Raw genomic sequence first — 17,720 nt, 5'->3', positions numbered from 1 at the left:
TGAAAGGCTCGCGGGAAGATTTTTGTGGTAACTCGCTCTCTCTCTTTTTTTTCTCCTTTCGACAGCGAAGAGCCGATGTCCCACACTGTCATATGAAACTTCAACTTTGTTGTCTGACGTCGGAAGTATCTCATCCTCTTCCTTCTGCTTTGCTGCTTTGTGTCGGCCAAATATTCCAAAGCAATCGTGAGAAATCGATTTTTTTTGTCACATTTCCGGTCTGCCACTCTATTTTGCAATAAGCTCTTCTCTGTACGCAACATATCGATCATATGTTTTTACAATTGCGTAACGTTCGAGGAAAGGAATTATATATATAATATTTTATATTTAATATTTTATGAAGTCGATCTTGACAATGTATACACATATAATATTGTTTAATTATTTTATTTTATTAGATCAGACGTAAAGGTGCAAATGATGTACAAAATAAAAAGATTGACGTTGAATTTAAAAAGAAAAGAAGCGAAGAATTACGTGCAGTATGTTTACATGAATAATTTCTACGTGCGGATAAAAAAAATTAGGAAACATGTACTGATACACTGTTATCGGATTTATATAACGAGAGGGAAGTTTCATGCGCACTAATATATTGCAATTTGCGAGAGTTATGACTAAATCGTTCGAGAATGCAACAAAAGTGAGGTCCGATTTCCCGAGCTCGATACTGCTCGGATAATCGTCAGGCTCGATCGGCACGATCGGTTCGTGGAAGCGCAAACCGTCGTAATACCTGTGCTTTGTCCCGCGGAAGCTCTTAATTCTGGATCCCGTCAGAGGCGATCGGTAATTACAAGGAGAGAGAAGGAACTGGGAGGAGGTGGAGATGGAGAAAAAAATTGTGTAAAGAGGGAATCAGGCATCTGCCAACGGTTGCCTCGTATTAACGTTGATGACCCAACGGGAGGAGCACCGGCAAGAGAACCATGGGCGCCCCGGATAATTTTTATTCTACCGCCGGAAGGTTTTCGCATACCTTATTTGATCATGGCATGTAATATTCCGCGACATATCAAAAATATGATTCGCTCTTAATTAATATTCATGCTCTTGGACATGCGATGTCCTTAATTCTCTGTGAACATATGAATTTACGAGAAGCAGAGAAATTTCGTTCATTATGTATATGGCAGTAAATTGCTCTTCAAATTAGTCCTATAACTTGTGCCTGCCTTACTTTCTTAATTATAGCTATTTAATTCTATTTTTATTTACTAGGAAAAATATAGATCTTATACCTACTCTTGAACCATATTTTCAATGCAAAGTAAGAGCTATATTTATAATCTTATATTTTATCCGTAAAGTAAAAAAAGAGTATATGAAGTATTGACCTGTACTCGAGAACTTAAAACTATTATTCATAATAAGACAATGTGTAATAAAAGAAAACTATTATTAGAAAAATCCATTTTTCATTACGAAGATAATTATGACAGAAGGTGACAAATAGGCCCCTTTCGGTGGACGCCCATGGGCGACGGTGGCCAGGGTGTTTCTTTGTGCCATATGGCGCATATAAAGCCCGACCGATTCTAGTTGATGAGAACGAAACTCGATGAAGGATGCTGGCAAGATCGGGGAAGGTCACTTTTTGCAAGCTCACCGACCTCGAAAAACGCGGCGATACGACGGGCGGAAGACGAAGTGGGGCGGCTTCTGGACCACCGGATGTGGATCGTGGTGATTCCCTTGATACACGAGACAGTGGATTTTTATCGTCTCAAAAAAATTCCTGATGGCCGGATAGTATTTTGCGACACAGTTCAGTGAGCCTTCAAATGGGAATATCGACAAAAGAGCGACGTGAGAAAAGAATGTGATCTTCGACTCTGAAGTATCCTTTTTTTTTGTTCCTTGGGATTTCAGTAATATTTAATGACGAATATATTAATTAGCAAATTCTGCTGCATCCGAATTTTAAATTCTGCGTATCAGGATTTCTTTCATGCAGATTGGCTTCTCGGTCATTGATCAGAACAAAACAAAAAATCCATTCTTCCCCGCGCCGCTAGTTTTCACCTCGTAGACTATCTTCAGAAAGCGTAGAGCCGCGCGCCATGCCTCGCTGCCGTTAATTTCCCGTAATAGTTACTCAATAAACGAGAGCGCACGGATCTCCCGCGGTTCCCTAATTACACACCGTAGCCGTCCTTAATTAAGCTCTTTTTCATTGCTAGTACCGTTCATTAAATTCAAGCGTTTCTTGAATATGAACCGAATAAAGGAATGTCCATTAAAAAATGGTGAAAGGAGGAATGAATGCAAAGGCATATAATAACTATCAAATATCCTGTAAAAATTAATTATGAATAACTTAATAATTGCATATAATGTAATAAAATTATAAAGTTAATGTTACGTGTTGATTCAAAAATAATCGAAAATAAATTGTCTGTTTACTAATCCGTTCTAAAGAATCCTTTTTTCTCATTCGAGCGTGTTTTTTTTTATTAGGAAGTAGTTCATTCGTAAGGCACACACACACAGACTGATTTCAATATTTGTAAATTATGCGCGCTACGGTCATAAATCTCGATTTTATGGTATCACATAATTATGCAATGAAGTACTACTGCACGTTCTTTGGCCTTTTTTTATAGTAAGAAATGTTTCTTGCTGGCCGGAAGCGAGAGCCGTTTGATCTTTCGCGCATGTCGCGGCAATGATGAAACAAATCGTCATGCATCAAGCTAACATAATGACTTGGCAAAAAGAGATATTCGTAGAGGATTAATCAACTTTTTCCAACAGATTTATTACTGTCGCTTTTTCTGGTTTTCTATAATAAATGTTGATACATATCCTATAATTTCTAATATTCCTATGATTCCGTTTTGATTATCAATCTACTTAAAAACAATCGTATTTCTAAAAAAAATTGTAATATTTGAAATATGTGAAAGCGTATTTTGTAAAAAAATATCTTGAAGATGGGAAAATTGGTTTTCCAAGCCTTTAATCTGTAGAAATACTGCAAGTAAATAACCCGCATAACAGCGAATATGTTAATTACAAAGTCATACTGATTTATCTGACATATTCTATCTTTACGGTTTCCTGTGTACTCCTTAAAACTTGCGAGACTATAAACTCATTAAAATCAAGAAGTGCTGCAGAAAGTAAAATTCAATCAATAAATAATAAATGAAAATTTTAGCGAGAATAACCGAAGCTCCACGCTCACATCGCGAATACGCGGTTCTTCATCTTTGTCATCTCTTCCGTTCTCGGAATTCTCGACAGACGACAGGAAATGAGACTCGGTCGAAGAAAAAAGCCAACCGAGACGAATCGGCGCGAATTAAACGGCGCGCGATCACACGATCCACTTTCAGAAATCCCATCGCGTTATCGTACCTCTCGGTTAGCGTTGATCGCCAAACGAATGAAAAAAAATCTCGGGGGCGATTACGAAGAAACACGTGATCGCGATGGAACAAGATGCTGGGAACTTGCTAATAGCGCGCTTCCGCCTTCTAAAGATCTCGCGCGAGTGGGCGAAAAGCGGCGAGTAGGCAGAAGCCGAAGCTCGCTCGCGGCGTGTTGGAGACCTTATCCTCTCTCGGCGAGTGTACATCGTCGCTCTTTTTTCCACAGTACCACGCGAGTATACCTTTGCGGCACACTCGATCTGATGACTGGATAAGATGATGGACTACTAGCTTTCGCAGAAACCTGCGTGAAACGCGGCTCTTCTGAATTCGCAATCGTTTCTACCTACATCGCGCTCTTAGCGGTGCAATTTGCGCATTGTGTCAGCTTCCGCAACGCAAATTACCTTGGATTAAGGTGGTAGGAAATGTCACCGTCGGTTTTTAACGGTACCGCGTAACAGCCGTAACTACAGACTTGTGAAGAAGACTTATTACTTTAGCTTACCTGCTCAGAAGGGATTTAGTTTACAGTTTTACTTAATCACACACATTCATCTATACATTTTATTGGCTAACTGGAATTCACTTTCAATACATTTCTTTTATTTAAACTTATACCTGCAAATGTTCTTTATTCTATTTATATACGATCTTTTTAATTCTACTCCTTTTACGCTAATTTATACTAATATCACAATTACCTTGCTGTTATACACAATTTCTACGTAAAAATACTAATCTTTTTTTTGTGTTCTTATATACCTCTTCTAATAATACATTCATAATTATTTTACATCTGAATCCTTACTCATATCCTTTTTTCTTCTTCAATTCCTTAGCTTTCTCTTTCTATAATTTTCTTAGAACATTATCTCTTTCATAATATCTATATCTTCATTCCATAACTTATTTCATATTACCTCCCTAATCATATACTTAAATAACTCCTCTTATCCTCTGACATTCATTGACATGCTCTATGCAATCTATCTCTTATACAAAAAAATTATTCAATGAGATACATATGTTATAACTACGATCTGGGAAAGAAAGCAATTAAAAAGACCCTATAACTTCTTCTATCTTTGAATAAATTTTATATAAAAAAGATCCATAAAGATATTCCATAAAGATATAACATTATAATAATCTTTATTTATAATACTGATTTTTGTGGCGATCGTTTTTATATTTTATGACAACAAGTTTCGCGACTATAACATTTACGATGTAATTTTTCCGAAGAAAAAACGATCGCCCTCTCTTTGCCTTTCTTTCTCCTTGAAGAGCGGGCTCGCGCAAAGGTCCTTAAACTCGGTAACGCGTCCGCCCGCGTTCTTTCGTGAGGAAGGAAAGTGAGATACGCGAGGTTACGTTTCCCATGGTTTGATAAACAGAGGACGCGGAACGAGAAAGGCGAGGCACCTCCTTCGCCACCGCCACCGTCGTCGCCGCCGGAAACGCTCGTTTTCCAGCGGAGATAGCGAATATCTGCTGCGCCGTGCGCGAGCTGGTACAATAGGTAGAACATGGATATACCGTACGTATGACGAAGGTGTTAGTGCCTGGCATAAACGATCCGCGTGTGGTTTTAAGCAGATAATAGCGCCGTTACTTTCTTACACTGTTTGCGCATTTACGCTCGAAAGGACGACAGAAAAAAAGAGAGAGAGAGAGAGAGAGTGTGTGTGCGTTTGTGTGTGTGTGTGAGTGAGAGAGAGGAGGGACGTGCACCTCTCGTGAGAATTTACCTCGCCGTAATTTGCTGGTTGCCATTCCGCGGTCCATGATCTGGTACCGGTCTTTAATCACATGTCGCACGCACTCGGAGTTTCTCATGCCGTATACGTTTCGGCTTGTAAGATGGTTCGAACATGATACAGTTCTGAACGAAATAAGGTTCGAATCCAATTTTCCAAATTCAAGTTGGGTTTTTCCTATTTGGTGATATACATATATATACCTTTTAGCAGTTCCTCCCCCGCACACAATGAGATCAAGATTACAAAGCTCTAAATTGATTCAAATCTATTTCGTTTAAAATTGTACAATTCTATCATTTTACCCTATTCGCGATAAAAAGACACTCGATTCGATTATTAATAAGGAAAAAAGCCACTATAGTAGCGCTGAAACAGTGTCAGGCAAGGAATGTAACGAAATAACAAATCTTATTCAAGGAAACGCTTTAAAAACGATTTAAAAAATAGATCCTCGTCCTTTAAAGATTAAATAATATTTTGCAGACTAGGAGAGATCAATATTCTTATAGGAAACATTCGTAAACATAAGACACATCGCAGGTTATTAACAACAAGTCTAACTGTCACTATTATGCTGAGTGACGTGCGCAAACAGGAGAACGTAAAATGCGAAATTGAAATATATGTCGCCCTCTTGTTGAATTGCAATTGAAGTGACAGACGAACGAGACCGCCGCACAGTGCATCCATCTGTCATTCATCGACAAGGCGGGCATAATGATGAGGAATAATTTATTTCGAGCACGGTGCATCTCTCCAGCTGCGCAAGGAGGAGCCTATTACCGCGTTCGAGGGCTCGTTTATGTATCGCAGAAGGTAGCAGCATATGCGATGCTGTTCTGATCACGCAAGGCGAGGCCAACGCGACAACTCTGTCGATCTAATAGCACGGGATGAATTCTAACGCGAGTGTAAAAGGCAAGATTTATAATTCATGCTGGCCGACCACGCGTCAGTTCAAGCTCAGCACCTCTCGATGTGGAATCCCCGAGTTCGTCCACACGTTTGATCCCTTCTTGGTAAAGAATGTCTATTTTTAACAATTTAAAAAGAATCGCCATTGTACTGAAAATATACTGTTAAATCTATAGTGTCAAATTTATAATATCAAATTTATAGTGTGTCAATTTAACCTAATGTGAGTCGCCACTGCTCCTACTAAATATATCGTTATTTTTTATTAAAACGATAATTAAATTTAAATAAGAAACTATATCGTGTCAATTTGACACTATATAGTTTCAAATTGACACTGTACAGTGTCAAATATAATCATTGTTTTTTAGTATAAAATAACGATATGATTGAGTAGAAGCAGTGGCGACTCACATTAAGTTAAATTTGATACTACAGATTTAACAGTGTAGAAGTGCATTAGATAGTATTATAATTTTTGGAGAAGTTAAGATCTGCACAATTCTACAATATATATAAATATACTCTCTAAATCTAAATCAGTGGATAGTCACTAATTACCCAGTAGCATACTTGGCACTGATAATCAGTGAAGTTCAATTAAAAAAGGAAGAAATATTCGAGCATTATATAACTAAAATACTGATACTTGCATGTTAATTTCAATCTTCTAATTCCATATTTATTGAATTTATGCACTAAAACAAGGTTGGTTAGATCACATAATAAAGATCAGCTAGGTTAGGGATCTCACATTTCATTTACTGATTACCAGTGGCATACTTGACACTGATATCAGTGATAATCCACTGATTTAGATTTAGAGAGTAGCAAGAAATATATCAGTAATAAAATATTGCGTAACTATCAATTATTGTAAAACAAAATTGAGATTACTTATGTGGAGAAAGATATTTTCCGATCAATTCAAAGAGAGGCATTGAGAGATACGAGCATTTTGCATTCATGCTAATATTAACGTACAGTGCTTGTTATTATTACCGTAATTTATTGGATTTCGATGTCTGTGTACGAGGTCTGTGTACACGATCGATTCTTCCGATCGACATTCCTTGGTCTCTTTCCTTCTCTCTCGCTCACGCTTACTTTCGATTTATTTTTGCTTGTAACGCGGTTTATGTTCGAGTTCCTCTCTATCAGTCCGGTATCGGTTTACTTGAGCAGCTCTCCTTGTAAACAGGCATGCAACACCGTCTCGAGATTCTTTTGTATATGCTCGGTTGCAGGCACGCGAATTGTACAGAGTGTTGCAAAAGCATTAATTCGCAGACTAAACGTTAATGGCGAGGATAAAACGAAGATTTTAAGCTTTTAAAAATATCTTTAAAAATATAACAAAAATGAAAAAACTAAACATAAAATATTTTCTCTTTGTTTTTTTTAAATTTTTTTCTCAATATCACCTACAACTTTTATTTAAAATTAAATATTTTTCGATATATTAAGATTAAATAAAATGTCAAACTTTTTTATATTATGATTGCATACTTAAATTATATGATATACGTTATTTAAATTGTAGTTTAAATGGAAACTTAATATAATTCTTAATAATCTCTATGAGACCAGGAATTAATTTCGAAACACGCTGTACCTTCATGTGCATATGCATAACTCTTTATCTGTCAGAGTTTCGATATGGACTCGCTCAGGTGACTAACACAGGAGTGACTAACCGGCTGGTAGATCTCTTTAGCATTTCTCCTTAACGATAACCGCAAGTCAAGAGATGACAAACGCAAATGCGAGAAGAGTCCTCCCTTTCTCCCTTTTGCGTTGACTTCAATTATTCATACCATCTCCTCTCGTTCCACGCCCATATAACCGTGTTTCCTTACGAACTTACTTAGGCGAATAAAAATGTGGCTGAATTATGCATGCACGAATTACTTCGCCTCGCGCTGAGATCCCTTCGACTTCAAATGGCGTGCTCGAAAACTAGTTTCAGCCATTTTGCGCGATTTTGGATTTTTTTTACAATACGTCCATCATCCTGCTTTATCGCGAAACGACGTAAATCACGAGCGCAAAAATTATTATCGAAATTTGCGAAGTTTAACTTTGCGTGTTGAGTTATATTAAACGGTTCCTTTAACTACAAAGTGAGCGCAGGAGGCCAACTTCGCGGCTCTAAACTTCCAATTTTATCTTACAATTTTATCTTGTTAGACACGAAATCTGCTAAGGTACTTCGAGAGAAGTTATATGATTTGTATCCTGATATCTCACAAACTTCTCGCTTCAATCATGACAGATTCAAAGTAATCACTTGTTAGATACCGATCATAATCCGTATCCAGAAATCTCGCGAGCATGATGGAATTAACAGTGTTGTGTTCCCGAAGATGTATATATACACACACACACACGCAATAGCAAACTAATAGCGTCTGCGCATTTCGGTAATAAATGCAGCTGACATGAATAACGTTCGATGATTTGATTATATTTTTATAATTTTTTATTTTTATATTTGACATATCGTAATAAACAATTTGAAACAATTTGAACAAAATGAAAAAAAAGCATTTAAAATAGTGTTAAGGACTGATTAGCATTTAGAACTGATTAGCATTTAGGACTGATTAACAATTAGAGCCGATATTTTATTGGTTGGTGCCGTCATATATCATGCGCAATACAGTACTTTATTTTCTAATTCTATCATGCTCGGAAGTATTTTCCCGTAAGGAGAATTTATGCTGACGTCGGTGATCAGTAACTGTATCTGAATTCACGTACTTTCTTAAGTAAACGAGGCGTGCAGGGCCCACCATTAACGGGTCGCGAATCACAGTAGTGATCTCGCTGCCACGGTATGTACATACGTTGCGCTTATCCCGTGCATCTTGGTGTAGCTCGAAGAGTCTCAGGTGACCAACCAACATGAGACTCGATGCTTCGTAGATTTTGCACTCGCACATTCTTACAGTCGAGATAACAGCGACACTGATGTCATCCGGCTGCACAGATGCGAGATTTATCGTCTCAAAGACGGTCCTCGACTTCTTCCTCCCTTGATAACTCGCCGATAGGAAATCTCCCAGACATAATAAAAACCTGTCGCGCGCATGTTTGCATGACAATCTGGGAATACGCACTTACGTTACTAAATAAACGCGACGTTAATCAGACAAATTTTTCATTGCGTTTTGTTATGTCAGCTCTGATTATTTGATAAGAAACGATGAATCATGCTCGTGCAACATCGTTTAATACGGATTTGCGTCTCGTAATTGCATCTCTGCAGAAAATTATTTCAAATTTGCCAATTACATACGGAAATTAAAACTACAATTTGCAAAATAAGAAAACCGCACAGAAAAATTTCTAGTTGAAAATAGACAAACCAAAAAATTATGATTATGTCAATCTGGTTATTAGAATTCTAGTTATCTCAACTAAAATTATAATAGATTCAACTAGAAAATGCTGATTTGTCTATTTTCAATCAGACTCTTTTTCGAGTGGTGCCTTCTTGAAAGCGATCCTTGATAATTTTATCTTTCCATCGTGTGTATATAATATGAAACGCATTTGTGGCTATTAAATATTTACCGACGGATTTAATTGAAATGATAATCAAGTTTAAACGATGACATGAAAGGCGAGGACCGTTAAATCAATCCTGATCCGATTTTCAAAGCACAAAGATGAACACGTCTCTCTCAGCGTGGGTCAGTTCGAACGAGAGATTACGCTTAGAACTGCTCGTGTTCCAGCCAGCAGCTGTGAGAGAGGCTCTCGCGTTCTCGAAATACAGCTGATCGACGAGCGGTTGTTGGCAAGACAAACAGAGACAAGTATGTGGGAGGAGGCTTTGGGTGCGAGAGCCAGGACAGGAAGAAGACGAAGATGAAGAAGAAGAAGAAGAAGAGAAGAAAGAAGAGAAGAAGGCGTACGCCCAGCCTCTTTCGCTCGCGCGTTCGCTTACTCGCTCGCTCGTCCCTACTCGTCGCGCGCGTTCCTCCGTGCATTATATACGACCGAACTCGGTGGTCTCGGGTTCCTGAGAACCACGAGAGAACCTCATAACTCTGGGACCCCGTGCCGCACCGCGTGCCACACCTTTCGCACGGCTTTGAAGTCCCCAGTCGGCGCGAGTGCCAGCCTAGCCCGAACGTGCCCTTCTCGTCCCCCTGGTCGCGATTATGCAGCGGAACCGACGGCGTCCTGGGATTTATCGAAGCTGTGTCACCGAGAGAGAGTTAGCTAAGCAGAACCCATCTTCTTTTACGTGTGTGCCTTTTTTCAGTCGCGGATAATGACACGAAACGTGGGAGTAAAACGCGACCTGATCACCGCATCGTTTTACTATAATCTTCTTCCCAACGCTATGCAAATACAAGTCGTGTTGTACTAGTATAATGGAAGCATATAGTACTTAATGATAGCGCAGAGTAGAAATCTTGCTATTTTGCATTTTCTTATAATGAAAAAATGTGTTCTATTTTGCAAACTGCGTTTTATTATAATCTCTCTCTCTATAAAATAGATATTTATAAATTATTATAATAATAATGCAAAGCGTGAATGTGCGCTAGTTTATAATTTATAATGTTATTATTAATTTATTAAGTTATACATAATTTGTAATATCATACTATCATATAGAGAACAATTTATTTTTATGAAATTTCGAATATAAAAATTATAATTAAATTAATGAAATTAAGAAAAGACGTTCTATTTTGTCGTATTTTACCTTAATTTTTAATTCTATTCGCATAAAGGGATACGGAAGTTTTGATATAATCACATTTGTAAATAACGTAACACAGTTTCATACAACTTTCCCTCATATGACTTACAATTAGCGTATCATCGCCGTGAGCCTTTCGATCATTACGCCTTTGAAATGATAGACTCTAGCTGCGATAAATCATCGCGAAATTGTGATAGCAACGACATGGATATATACATATGCACACCTCGCATTTGGAGTCATTATTAAACAATTTTAGCCGCAACGCGCACTCGATATACCGGGCCACACCTTTCGCACGGTTTTGAAGTCTGACCTCCCTATCTAATGGAAAGTGCAAGCGATCCTCCGGCAGATCTTACGGGCAATTTGAAAACCGTTCTCTCTTTCTGTGCCAAGCCGAGACGCAAATCTCGTGATAGGATCGAGCTTGGACGTCGATTGAAACGCCGTGAAAATGGTACCATCGATTCGCGCGCAAAAGGTGAGATTCAACGATCATCAATATTTCATAATCCAGCCTCGTCGATTTCTATTATGCGAGAGGTTTAAGGCCGCCAATTTATCGTTCAATACATGATGAATGATCATGAAATCGCCGCATCAGTCTTCGCATTGATCCGACGGTCGCAATTGATTCCGCGATACGGAAAAAAATCGATAATTTCCCAGCGCAAACCCTTTAATCTTCTAGTCGTTGATCTTCAATCCTTGAACGTGAACATGTCATGAGTGAATTTATCACTCGCGACATCGATTGCATTTTATTTGGTTTCAAACAAATTATTGCTGTGTAAAGAAACCTTGGCGTAATTGTATTCTTTTGTATTCTTATACGAGTATGATAACTTAGTAGCTTATAGTCGTTACGTGTTGCTGATAGGATAATAAAACTTTTTAGTAATAGAGGTGAATTTGATCGGAGTGAATTTCTGATTATTTGAAGGAAATGTAGTTAAAAAAGAAAATTCGCGTCTTGCGAATGTTTGGTTCGAGAATCGTTAATAAAGGTGGAGATAAAACGGAGGGACAAGCCCTTCTTTAAAATAATGTACGGTTGTGCGTCCCCGTCTTTTCTAGACGCAAGCCTCTAATTTCCACGATAATCATTCGGCATATCGAGCCTCTTGCTCTCATTAAAAATTCACCAGGAGGTACGGATTAAGGACCCTCCTGGACGCGAACACCTGGTATCAATTCGCGAAATGGAACTTAAATCGCCCAGCGAAGGAACGCGTAGCGTCGAAGGAAAGATTGAAGAAAATCTCGAGTAATCACGTCGAAGATGAACGGGAGAAAGGAAATAGAATCGACGAGAAAGTGACTTATACTCCATTTTGTAATTGAACAGGTCTTATAATTGAAGTAGTTTTTATTGTACAATCTTATAATGAAATTGATAAACTTTTGCTACGTCACTAGGAAGAAATTACAGTTTGAATCAGTTAAAATATTCGAAATAATGTATCACACGTTTATTTAATGTAAAAAAAAATTTTATTAATTTAACTTTTAAAGATAAATATATGAATGACGAAATCACGTTAAATAAACTTTATCTTATCGAAGAGAAGAGGTGATAATGGCGAGTTAATACTTAGAATATCTATTATATCTAATAATCAAAATAAAATATTATAATCTTTCCTAGATAAGAAAATCGAGTGCACTACATCCTCCTAAATACGTATCGAAGAATCATAATTAACATCTAAATCAAAGGAGAAACTATCTTTTGCGGAACTATATAATTTAATTTTATCTCACATCTCGATTGAAACCTTTCTAAGAAAATTGCAGCGATTTTTAATGTTTAATTAATTATTGATGCTGTATAATTCATCATTATGAAAGAACTGGATCACGATTACTCGAGATTATGCAAATATCCACATGGTAGCTCTTTCCTGGCACTTTTGAAAAAGGAAGCAAGTGTCTCAAAGTATATCTCTCATGGATATGTCATGAAATGATAGACGATGCGTGATGCACGTTCGTTAATTATAATGCGAGGTAGTTTTTAGATAAGATTGGAGATTCATAAAGAGAGCAATGAGATATCGATTGCCCACTGTCCATCGATAATCTCAACGTATTGAGGCTGCTGCACGCGAACACCTGGTACCATCATGAAGTATGTATAATAGAGAACCGACTTGGTGGTTTCAGAGAGAGAGAGAGAGAGAGAGAGAGAGAGAAAGAGAGAACGAATAAAGTTGCAGAGCGGTATAGGGAATGAAGGTCACGTAAGAGGGGCAGTTGATCGTCCTTTATGTAGATGAAGGGAAGCGATAAGGTGGAGCGCGGACACATACACGCGAAAAAGAATGAGAGAAACGCCTCCTACCGGAACCAAAAAGTCTTTCGAGTAATTGCAACGCGTCGTTGGTCGACCGGGCGGTTGCGCACAAGGAATGCAACTCTGAGGAACGAAGCTGCGCGTCGCCCGGAGGATACGTCTCTCGAACATGCGAAGACATTGAATACGATCGAGATTGCGCGCACCGATTTTCTCGCCCTTCTTTCTCCCCTACTCACCTTACTGTCATATTGATGGCGCCCATTAGAGGCGGAAATTACGTTTCAAGATAAATTAATGTTACATGCAAGCGTTACTGCGCTGGCGATGTGTATCGGTCGGACAGAGTTCCACGATCTAGAAGAAATTTTATTGAGGAAGTTCCTTGGCAAAGGCGTATTTTACTCGCGGTAATTTTTATTTCGAACGTTGCTTTTCTTGTGAATCTCTAACCGATACAATATTGTTAAAATATAATGCACCGATTAAGCTAAGCAATGAATCTGTCTATCCTTTTGAAGGATAATATTTTTGAAAAAAAGATCTATTTTAGCGAACTCCTTTCATCAAGAATATGATGAGAGCCATAAAAAGATCGAGACGAGCGTTCAATTGCTGCTTAATCGTCGCAAGTGCATTAATCGCGCAAATCGTCGGAAAATAACATGTATATACAAAGATATGCGTTATAGATGCTGCTGGGAAGGATTTGTGGGAAAAACTTGATTCTACTTCCGTCGTTCGTATAGTCCTTAATGAAAGGGACGTAAGCGCGGCCACCTTTTCTTATTCGATGTACCATTTATTTCTTTTCCCGCGCGGTGTACCTCACATCCGAGGCTTTCGTGCGGTTGCACCGGCTTTAATTATCTATCAGTCAATTAATAACATCCGGAATCTACGCGCTCGTGGAAATAATTAAAGAGCACGCCACTCTTTCGATTCGCTTTACTACAATTTAAAATCAAGAAAGTTGTGGAATATATTTCGTTTTGAATTATGCTGTTCCTTCGCGTCAATCAATTAATGATTTAATATAAAAATGTCAAACAAAAATTCTGTTGAGGTAACACCTCCTTGAAGCTAAATAAGGAATACGGAGCTGTTTGTTATTTGTTTGCATCGTTGAAGCTTGCTCTACCTACGCACCGTCAACTAACGTTTAATCATTTAATCAACGGCTCTTTCTATTCTCTACCTACTTCACGTTCTGACAAACGTTGTCACTTTGATTACGCGTTTGCGACACGCTCCAATCGCTCTTTGCACGCGCGCAAATTTCTGCTTTATGCGTTGCGTGATGCGTTTCCTCGGGCGCGAAATATTCTTGCCGACGCGATATCGTTCAGCGCGAAGAAGTTAATTATAGTTCGCAGGACAATAATAACTGGGATGGATACATTTTATTCGTCATATGTGTGAGTCCCGCGTTTCTTTTCGACAAGGTTTTCAAATCGCTACCTATTACAATACTGCACGGTCCATCGGAAGAACCAGAGGATGTTCGTGGTTCAGCGAGTCATATAAAGGACGAGATGCATATGTACAATGATCCTCGTTAATGATTCACCGGCGCGGACTGCCAGAGCTCTGATCGCGGTTTGGCCTCCATTATGCTGCGAATCATGCGTGAAGTAATTTACCTGGCACTTTTTGCGCGAACATTGGCTGTAACGAGAAAGACGGTCGAGAAAGAGAAGCCGCAACCGATTGACCGCAACACGGTTTGCTCGACTTCCAAATATAACGCCGACTGTTTTTCAATCAGTTCCCCGTAGTGTTTCACAAGTGTGCTCTAGACACGTCGCGAGACATCGCAGAACACACTTTTGTGAATGAAGTTTTTTGAGACTGAGATCGTGGGAAGACGAACTCTTCTGGAATTCAATTATTTCATGATGTAAAAAGACCAGATGAAACAATTTCAAGGATACCCAGTAGTCAAATTCGTTCAGCTAATCAGAAATTTGCAAGAAGCAACATTTTACATCATGAATTATTATCATCTTCTTATATATCCTTATTTTATTATAATAAACTTTAAAATTTATATACATCAACATTAATTTATATACATGAGCTATTATGATATAGATACGTTTTTTGCTGCTTAAAAGCATTATGTTATTCGAAAGAAATAGAGAAACTTTTAAATTGCCCGAATATTAAGAATAAAGTAAATAAATATTTCTAATCGTCATTTCATCTTAGATTCACTTGAAAGAAATTATAGAAATTACGTTGGAATATAAATCTTGTGTCTTTGACGCATCTATCTTATTAAATGTAACTTATATATATATCTCTTACATATAGAGAGGAGAAAGTAATAGTAGATATTCTCTTCGGATTCGTTGTTGATCCCACCTGTCATCGTTACATCTGTCTCTCGAAATCACTTACAATTAGTGGTAACGTTAATGACCTTTCACGGACTGCTGAATGCATGACATGCGGGTGGCAGAGCACGAAGTTATTTGTTATGCGTGCCACAACTTTGCATTGTCAAAACGCATAATTGCTAAATCTATCTTTCTCTCTCTTTCAATACATAAATCTAAATTGGGGAATAAATTTAACACGCGTTTAGTTATCCACGATTACAGTTTCGTTTTCGATTACAACATTTAATATCTTCTAGAGGATCTTTTTTTTATTTCATGTCTTGTGAACACATTTTGAGATAGTTATACTGAATGCGATAGTTTACCATACTGAATGCGACTGTTTATGTGTGTGTATTATATGTGTTCTGCTTAAAGAACATTAATATTGCGATAATCGAAAGTGCGATTGTAATGCGGCATTTAAATTTGCGTTTATCGCTCATCTGTTGATGTTGAAATGCGCATGACACAATCTAGTGCCAATTTGCCGCTAGAACGATTTGAAACAGTTGTGGCGTGTTGACTAGACCGCATACAGCTGTAGTCACGGACGATTAATTTTTTTATTTACTCAAGCGTTCGTACGAAACTCGTTATGAATTTGTATTTCCGGTTTGAAGGTCATCCATGATATAAAAATTAATTGAAGTATCCGTTATGCCGTCGATTAAGGTCGTTCCCATGCTCTCTCTTCATTTACGAGAATTTGTAACATTTCGCTCAATTGATTGTCCATTCCCTTCACAATAATTTACTTCAATAAATATGTCTTTGCAAATAATTCATCTACAACTCAAAGCATTGTATTGCAATAGTTTTTATAATGATTTCAAAAGAATATTTAAAATTATAGTTTATAATAAGTTACGTGATTAAAATGATAAAATAATAAATCTCTTAAGATTTATTTTTAAAAATAAATAATAATATATGAGAATTAATAAATTAAAAATAATAAATTAAAAAGACTTTCTCGTAAACGTATTGCTTCTTTCATGGAATTTCAACAATTGGTGTAACCAGCTTTAATAGAGGCTCATCCTTTTCCTTTCAGACAGCACCGTAATCACGAGCGAGGTCCTTCAAGGTTACGACCCTCAGTTCATGGTGGGCTGTTACTTTCCTGCAGACTTCCAGGGCGAATTCGTGACGCAGGTGAGCGGAAAGGGTGTTGAAGGCATGGCGAACGCGCCCATTCAGTATTCTGCCATTAACATCACCTTCAACGCGATACCGGTGTGGGGCTATTGCCATAAGAGGGTCGGCGATAATGTACTGCTAATAGACAGGTCAGTTAACTCGACGAATCACGGACATTTCCTGCAACAAGGCAAATGTCAGTTCCATTTATTGTTAGCGGTTAATACGCGAGCGATTAGAAAAGTGTTTCGAACGTAGTTCGAACGGTTCTTACACTACAGGAGTTATCGTTAAATCATAGGAAGCATGAACGTATTTAACCTTACAATGTTTTCGCTATGGAGTGATACTGTAATGTTGTCGATGCATAAATGATTTTACTCTTAATTAATGTAACATAAGTTTTTCGTATATTTTTAGTGATAAGATATTTAATTATAATCTAGACTTTTATAAACACACATAGTCTAATTATTAAAAGGAAAGAAAGAATAAATACACTATAAAATTCACCTGAAATAATATAGAGGATGTCCAATTGTGTGTCTCCTCTCTCATAACTCTTAAATAAAATATATAATAACACAAAACTGTTTAAACATTGAAATCACTTGTCACGCCCTCTGTTATAATACTGATTATCAGGGAACCTAAACTGATATACAACAGAATTTTTAAAAGTTTATATCTCCACATGTCCTATCTTTTAACAGATGGGATTTCAGATTGGATAATGACATTGAAGGCATAATTTTTGGCGCTCAATGACCTCACTCGTACAAATTTACATATTGATAGGATTAAATTAAATCTTTTTTTTATAAAAAGTTTAATTTTCTCATCTAACATAGAAGAAATAATTGGCGTGTTAATCTTCAAAAACGTAAATGTTCAAAATTTTCATTTAAGATTTTAAGAAACAGAAATATCTAAATGGTAAATTCAATTTATGTGATCGATGATGTTCTCTGAAATTATTTGATCGTGTATAGTTCACCTTTTTATTGCCTTCATCTATGTTTAACAATTTATTTCTTTTTCATCTGCACCTGACCACCGTTTTTATTTATGGCTCTCATAATTTCGATCTTACGCCTTATCGCCCTA

At 37.5% G+C, this 17,720-nt stretch overlaps 1 protein-coding gene across 1 annotated transcript in view; it reads left to right on the top strand.

The window, feature by feature from the left end:
• The window catches only part of LOC108728480 (uncharacterized), a 64,243-nt gene that overhangs the window by 28,812 nt on the left and 17,711 nt on the right, over positions 1-17,720 (top strand). The window contains exon 2 of the mRNA XM_018457040.1: positions 16,528-16,762. Coding sequence (XP_018312542.1) covers positions 16,528-16,762 — 235 coding nt within the window. The remainder of the gene's footprint in view (positions 1-16,527; positions 16,763-17,720) is intronic.

Source organism: Mycetomoellerius zeteki, unplaced genomic scaffold (genome assembly GCF_001594055.1).
Source record: "Mycetomoellerius zeteki isolate Tzet28-1 unplaced genomic scaffold, Tzet1.0 scaffold62, whole genome shotgun sequence".
NCBI lineage: Eukaryota > Metazoa > Arthropoda > Insecta > Hymenoptera > Formicidae > Mycetomoellerius > Mycetomoellerius zeteki.
The sequence above is the reverse complement of the archived record's forward strand: the minus strand, read 5'-3'. Positions and strand labels throughout refer to the sequence as shown.